This window comes from Lycium ferocissimum, chromosome 10 (genome assembly GCF_029784015.1).
Source record: "Lycium ferocissimum isolate CSIRO_LF1 chromosome 10, AGI_CSIRO_Lferr_CH_V1, whole genome shotgun sequence".
Classification (NCBI taxonomy): domain Eukaryota; kingdom Viridiplantae; phylum Streptophyta; class Magnoliopsida; order Solanales; family Solanaceae; genus Lycium; species Lycium ferocissimum.
This window is the reverse complement of record NC_081351.1, coordinates 51295693-51303614: the sequence shown is the minus strand read 5'-3', so window position 1 is coordinate 51303614 and position 7922 is coordinate 51295693. Positions and strand designations below refer to the sequence as shown.

The 7922-nt window shown below is 35.2% G+C and overlaps 1 protein-coding gene across 1 annotated transcript; it reads right to left on the bottom strand.

The window, feature by feature from the left end:
* Window positions 1–5177: 5177 nt before the first annotated feature.
* Window positions 5178–7583, bottom strand: LOC132034238 (small ribosomal subunit protein uS14z/uS14y/uS14x). The gene is made up of 3 exons (XM_059424529.1): window positions 7426–7583; window positions 5857–5956; window positions 5178–5454 (listed from the first exon to the last, which is right to left on the bottom strand). The coding sequence occupies exons 1-3, from the start codon at window positions 7485–7487 to the stop codon at window positions 5446–5448; spliced, it is 171 nt and encodes a 56-aa protein (XP_059280512.1). The 5' UTR covers window positions 7488–7583; the 3' UTR covers window positions 5178–5445.
* Window positions 7584–7922: the final 339 nt, after the last annotated feature.

Genomic DNA, 7922 nt, shown 5'->3' with positions numbered 1-7922 from the left:
CGGCTCTTAGCCTGTTTCTATTTGCCTTGGTAATCGATAGATTGACGCGACAAATTCAAGGTAATGTGCTATGGTGTATATTGTTGACGGATGACATAGTCTTGATTGACGAGACTCGTAGCAGAGTTAACATTAACCTAGAGGGTTGGAGGCATACGTTGGAGTCTAAAGGATTCAAGTGAGTAGGACCAAGACGGAGTACATGGAGTGCAGGTTCAGTGGCGTACCAAATAAGGCTGATGTGAAAGTGAGGCTTGGTACCCAGGTCATCCGAAAGAAAGAAAGTTTCAAGTACCTTGGGTCTATTATACAAGAAAATTGGGATATTGACGATGATGTCACTCATCGTATTGGTCAGGGTGGATGAAATGGAGGCTCACTTCTGGAGTTCTGTGTGACAAGAAAGTGCCACCAAAACTTAAGGTCAAGTTCTACAAAGTGGTGGTTAGACCGACTTTGTTGTACAGGGCAGAATGTTGGCCAGTCAAGATCTATTATGGCTTATTGTGTAGCCTTATTATTGATGTTACTTGTGTGCCATGTGTGGTACTGTTTCAGATTATATTGGTCGTTGATATCACATTTCATCATATTTATACGCATTTCCATGATACATTGATGTAGGCATAGTTCTGGTACTGATGATTATATGTGAGAGAGTGTAGCCTCCGAGGTTTCTGTCGAAGATGAGTGTTCGTTGCCCTAGGTTTCTTGCCGGGAATGATGGAGTGCCTGATGCTTGAGGTCTTTGCCGGGATCGTAAGAGTGTGCTCGTGATCTGAGGTCATATTCTGAAGCGAGCGGTACATGGACTTTGCGAGTCCCCCATGGGTCATGATCACCGAGACGTGGAGTTATTCCGTCGGGGACATGTTATACAAAGCTGCATATGCATTGCATCCATCCTACATACATTATTGCATTGCATTGTATCTTGTTTTATGTTGGTTGTTGTGATACTACTGCGATATACTAATTCGAATTGCTATACTGAGACTTGGCATAATTGGGATTAGATGCTACAACATAGGTGATGACTTGTACCGTGGATATAGCTTATTGTTGACTTGTACTTGTTGGTTTATGTGTTTATCTTACTTTGTCGTCTTTATATATGTTAGCTAGTCTTAATCGGCCTATGATACCTATCAGTACTTGTTGTTTTTACTGACCTACACTTGCTGCATTCTTTGATGAATGCAGAGTTCCAGGTGGGTTCGACCTCTACACCTCGTGACTGATAGTAGTTCGAGGGTTGCTGTTTGGAGTCTTACAGGGTGAGCAAGAGGACGTTCGCCGCCTTGAAGATTCTTCTTTTATTTATGTCTTATTTGATATTCTGAGACATATTAAGACTATTGATGTATCTTTATTACTTCCAGACTTGTAGGTTTTAGTTAGAGGCTCTTGTATGGTTAGACCAGAATTCTTAGGTGTATTTCTACTGTTTCCGCTTTCTTATATTATTATCGTGAGACTTCCGTTATCCTACTTTCTTCCGCTTATTTATTATCTATTTATGTCTTTTATGAGATGTTGGGTTAAGGGTTCGCCTACCAAGGTGGGTGCCCTTATGACTTAGTGAAATTGGGTCGTGACAAACATGGCACTCGGTACCTTGCTGCATGTGACCAAACGAACCACATAACTTTCTAAATTAACGTAGACCATGAACTGACGCGGAATACATATTAAAACGTGAATAGTCTAAATAACATGAGTCATCATAATACTAATGAAAATACTGTTTAAACATGAAGCGGAAATAGTCTAAAAATATAATAAGTACTGAGTCAATGCTAGCTATACGACTCTGAACATCTGACATGACATAACTGAACTAGTTTATAAAACCTCTGACATGAGTCTGACTGCTAAACTATTTACTGGGACAAGGCCCTCGGCATACCTTAAATGCATAACTGACATGAAAATAAATAAAGATAACACCTCGAATAGAATAGGGCTCACCAAAAGCTGATACGAGCAATGGTCCTAACGGGCAGATCCGTCGTCCTATAAGTCAATGAAATTGTAGTGGTATGTAAAGCAATTGTACTGGTATGTAAAACAACTGAATGAAATAAACATGGCATATAAAATAGTAGAACTAAAATTGAAACTGTATCTGTAAGCTGAACATGAACATGAGTATCATCTGACATGAATATATATATTTATATATATAACATGAGTAAAACATTTTAAGTGGGAGAGCCTCAGTATAACCAATATGTAACCACCACGTAAGTATCTGGCATTTGATCTCTGCCCGACCAGCTAAGCCATCTTGTATCTTGCAGGGGTACAAGACATGAACATGACATGAATGGTTCCAATAACCTGCAATGGGTAAACATGAAGTAATCGTCATAATCAAGCGGAGCAGCGATCCTTATCCTATCTTTGGCATACGTAGTTTCGGATCATGTCCGAGCACCGCTCGGTAATCTGTGCAACTCCCAAAAACATGAACATGGATATAACTGGCTTAGTAGCCCATGGATTATATAAACATGATTGTAAACATGATTCGTGATTGTATTATAACATGAAGATAGTATATAGTATAACTTGTATGAAAACATGGAAGCATGTAGAATTTCATGAAGTTAAGCATAATAATTCATATCTTACATTTAACAAACCATGGATTACGGACGGATTCTTAACAACCAAAATGGAATGTCAAAATGTAATAACGAATTAGTAATACAAACATGTTATAGCATGATACTTGTAACTTAGTGTTATTCATGAATTATAATAGATACCCTAGGTTTATGGAACTTCGAGTTTTCGTGGATGAACGTGGCGTGGAGAAGAACAATGATGTTCCCACACGTGGATAGAAACCCTACATATCTTAATCGCTCCAAAACTCGTAATATAACTTGTATCTTGAAGAAGGATTCCAAAAGCTTGAACCTTGAGCCTTGAGATGGGTTTTCTTGAAAATCCTAAGTTAGGAACAATGAATTCTATTTAGAAATCATGAATACATGTTAGAATTCACTTGGAAAGTTTGGAATAGGCTTACCTTATCGTATTTTAATGGTAGGAGAAGATAACTTTTGTGCTAGGCTTGAAACGATGAAAAATAGAATAAAAGACTGAAAACACATATTTATACTGTTCCCCGCGTCGGCCATTGTACGGGCACCAAATACGGTCCATATATAATTATACGGTCACAAGTACGGTCCGTACTTCAATGTACGGTCTGTATAATCTGATCGTATTTCAATTGGCAATTTCTAGAAACTAAGATTTTTTCTCATGAGATTTGTGTGTGAGAAGTACGGCCCGTACTTAGAAGTACGGTCCGTATAAATTGGACGTATTTTACTTTGGCACATTCCAGTAGCTCGAGATTTTCCATGCATCGATACGGGCCACAAGTACGGTCCGTATTAATTTATACGAAGGGAAGTACGGTTTGTAAAAAAATATACGGTCCGTATAACTGGTCGTAAAACCGGTACTTCATTGAACTGAAACGAATTTAATTCTAACACTCCCTGTATGGTTTTTTAAGTCCTGAATCATGAACATAGCTTAGTTTAAAGGTACGAGGTGTTACAGATTTGACATACGACAGGTAAGTGCAGCAACGACCTTCATACCACAAAATTACATTTATATCATTTGTTATTTTATCTCTTCAGGAGGTGTGTTGTGGTATTTCTTCATTCACTTCTAGGAATAAAATTTGTGAGGAGAATTCTTTTATTTCTCTTGAGGGATGAATTTACAATGAAAGATAACTTCTATATTTATAGGGAAAAACTGACTTGAACTCAAAGTCACTAACCCTAATTTTTTTCTTAAAAATAGATATTAACAATAATAAATATATTTATAACCGTTATTGATATGTGTTGAGACTTTTTTATGATTATTGTGTTCTCGTCTGTTTCATCATTATTGATATGCGTAGGTTAGAGGGTTTGCTCAGCAGAGTACTAGCCCGTTGGATATCATGTCGTTGTCTAGATACAAAATTTGAATAGTAACAATTACTTGATCATTAGAGTTTAATAATAAATTATTCTACATCATATATATGATCATCGGGGGAAATGGATTTTTAACCCTTTACAAATCTTTTTTTAGTTTTATTTATGATCTTTTCACAAGAGATCGTCATTTTTCACACATAAAAGACCTAGGAAAAAATACACATAAGAGATCTAAAAATGTCATTTTCTTCTATTCAAATCGTAAGAGATCAAGAGATTTCATTTTCTCATGATCAGAGGTGTAACCTAGTCATCCATAAACCTAGCGATCTATAAAATGAGTACTCGTTCAATATTGAGTCATTCAGCCACAAGAATTATTAACTTTTTCCGAAACAATTTTACATTTTATTTCAAAATCAGTGTTTAATTATGAGAACTACAACTTGGAGTTGGAGTCGGAATTTGAAAAAGCTCTGAAACGTGTTTTTTAACTTCATCTTAATAAATTTCAAATGAAGTGCTCTCTTCTCTTCTTTGCAAAAAGTATAACCCCACACAACTTCAAGTAAAAGATGTTGGAAATCTATGGCTAAACACCTATTAGCAAAAACAGAAATGGGAGATACTAATATTCTATAAAATAATAGAGGTACACAAAAAGTGGCCCAGAAATTTCCGTGACCAAACAAAGCATAATATCTAGGGATAAGTGAAAAGTCAGAGAGTAAAACTATCCAAGGACAATGGTGGAAAGGTAGCCAAAATAGTCAAAAGTAATTGTATTGTTCTGTTCTTAATACTCTTTTTAACACCGTCTTGCTAAAACTGATGTGTGTGACGATCAAAATCTGTCTACCAAAAACTATGCAACCTGATTATATATAGACATACATTTGAAGGATACATTTACTTTTCTTGAATAAATAAATAGACAAGTTCAAAATATTCAATGCTAGAACAAAGCTTTACTACCCATATACCCAATTTTACTAGGCCACCAAATCCAAATAATCTAGAAATTAGATAACCACCACAATCACTTGGTTTTCAAAGAAAAATTGCAGAAAATCACTCACTGCAAACATTGTTAGATTCACGAAGAAACACATTTTTAAACTTTAAGTTTAATTTAGAACAAACACAGGCAAGCAAATGATTCCTGTACCTGACAACGATTCTCTCGACAATACATTTCTAACTACTGCATTGACATCAAACGAAATTATAAGGTATTCATTTGGGAACTTCAATCCCCATCAATTCATAGTGTAGATCCTTGATAATCAATCCCACTAGCAAAAACACCAAACTTACTTGAGGAAATAGAGTTGAGTAGGAAAAAGTAGATGAAAATAGAACACTGAAACAAAGCTAAACACACTGACATATAAGTCTAACGATCCACTATAAATACGCTAACATTAATCAAAAGAATCCCGTTGCACCACATGGAGAGATCCTCTATGGGGACTTGTTCCGATCAGCGGTACTGCAATACAAATCAAAAGAGATCAATCACCTGCCTAAAAGGTGAATAAATAGACAGAAACAAATGAAAAGTAATAAAAAATCAAATGAACTAAATAGTCGGTGAATCATTTGAAATCAGGTATTGAGAAATTACTGACCAATCAAATGATTTTTGGTAAATCAGAAATGCTATGAAAACAAACTTTGAGGGTGTTCTTTATACCGAAACAGGTCCTAAGGAGCCGTATAATTAATGAAATGGCTACAACTATAAGCTAGGAAAATCTTCAAGTAATTCATAAGGTAAATTAGATGACCATGGCATTGATTTCCAAAGCAGGTATCCATATTTCCATGTTCCTATTGCTATTTAGTTGCAAACATAAGGGTGAACTAAAAAGTTAGTATAATATGCAATTACCTTAATGAAGCCAATTTCCTTTGCATTGCTGCGGAAGCACTGCCTGCAGCACATGAGTCCATACTTCCTGATAATTGCATGTGGATTGCCACACACACGGCTGCATAAACACCAAGAATTCAATATTTTCAGGAAACACTCTTAACATGAGAGTAAATCCAACTAAAAGAACCGAATATATATCCAGAGGTACCATCCAACTAGAGGAAGCTAAAAGGAATGAATAAATATATGTAGGTACATTGTCTAGCACTGCTGAGTGATAGTCATAGTAATACTCAAAATAGAAGATATCATGAAAACAAAAACTCGCAAACCACAAATCTGATTCATTTCTAGTGAAAATTCACCTCCAAAATTTCAACAAGCTCATCTTGCCAAAGCAAATCAAAGTCCCACATAGGGAAACTTAAAAGGAATTAAACCATATGCAAAATACAGTGTCTTGAGTAATACTCCTAATTTTCATCAAATTAAAAGAAAAAAGCGAAAGCCAAAACTTGCAAAAGCACACATCTGATTCATTATCATAAGCAGTAGAAATATAACACTTAATAGCAGTTATTAGAATCTCAAACTCTTAACACATTCTAAAACCAGATCACAGGACAATATTTTACAGGAGGAAAGAAAGAACATATACAGGAATGAATTAAACAGCTATAAAAAATAAAAATAAAATACTATAAACACAAATCACTTGGAAGATTTTTATCAGCACTCTATGTTCAATTACAAATCCATTCACTCCATAAGCTACCAACTCTAGAAAAAAAAAAAAAAGGCATACCATCATATCAGTATAACACTAGGGTCGTTTGGTTTGAAGACAAATTATGCTGGAATTAGTTATCATGGTATTATTTCTTATTGACTGTCTGGGTTGTCATATTAAAAATAGTCATTTGTTTACAAAAATACCCTCCACCTTATGTAGTAGAAAGGGTTTGAGGGACATCAAGGGTATTTGTGTCATTTTCATTGTTTTATCCAGGGATAACTTATCATGGTACTATTATTCCACCATCTGGTAGGGATAACTTATGTCGGTAATATTTCTAATCCTGGTATAACTTATCACACATCATGGGACTAGTAACCAAACAAGGGATAAGACAGTACTATTTATGCTTGTCCAGCATACCAAACGACCCCTACACAAGTACCAATTTTATCTGATCAATCTAAAGACCTCAATTTTTATAAAGGCATTCACTGTGATAGCTCATATTGACATCATGGCACATAACAATCTGGAAAAATTCAGGCTCTTATGTGAAAAATCATAGAGTTCATACATAAAATGGTAAACAACAAAGTCTCTTGAATAATTCAATTAAAAAGTCACATCAGATCTCTCTCTTTCATCTTCTTATAATTCCAGAAAACAACATTACTCTAGCTTTTATTTTCAAGTTTACATTTTAGCACCACTTAAATCAAAAAGGGTCAGAGCACCCATGAAAGAAAAACAAAAATAGGTGAATCTCAAGGTATAGTTCAAGAAGAAGAAAAATCAAGAAAACAGATAGGAAAAACTAGTAGTGATTTAATGAAAAGAAAGATTACCAGGTCCTAGAACCGGGGCCATAGTTCTTAGGGTGAGCGTTCCATATGTTGGAGTGACCCATCTTTCTTCCCAAGCAAAAGGCTGCGCTTTCTAATAGTATCAATAAACCCTAATCACTCAAGATCTCTCCTTCACTTGTTTAAACGCTTGCGAAGAGAGACACAAATATATAGGCTTTAGTTTGGGCCCTTGTGCAGTAACACGTTGGATTGGATGTTCAACCCGAACAATTTTAATAAAAGAGTTTAATATTTGAATCAATAATATAATATAAAAAGTATGGTTGGAACCAAAATATAATGAGGATATATTTAGCCTTTTCCATATATAGAGTCTGTTTGGATGGGCTTAAAAAAAGTAGCTTATAAACTGAAAACAGCAGGCTCAATTATTTTTTGATTTATTTTAAGCATAAAATGACTTTAAGTTGACCAGCCAAACACTCAAAAAAGTTGAAAACAGCTTATAATCTGTTTTCAGCAATTTATAAGCCAAT

Bases quoted from the DNA above. Each gene is read 5' to 3' on its own strand.
- LOC132034238 (XM_059424529.1), bottom strand. From the start codon at position 7,487: ATGGGTCACTCCAACATATGGAACGCTCACCCTAAGAACTATGGCCCC. The intron at 5,957-7,425 runs GTAATCTTTCTT...GTGTTTATGCAG, and splicing joins GGCCCCGGTTCTAGGACCTG to CCGTGTGTGTGGCAATCCAC.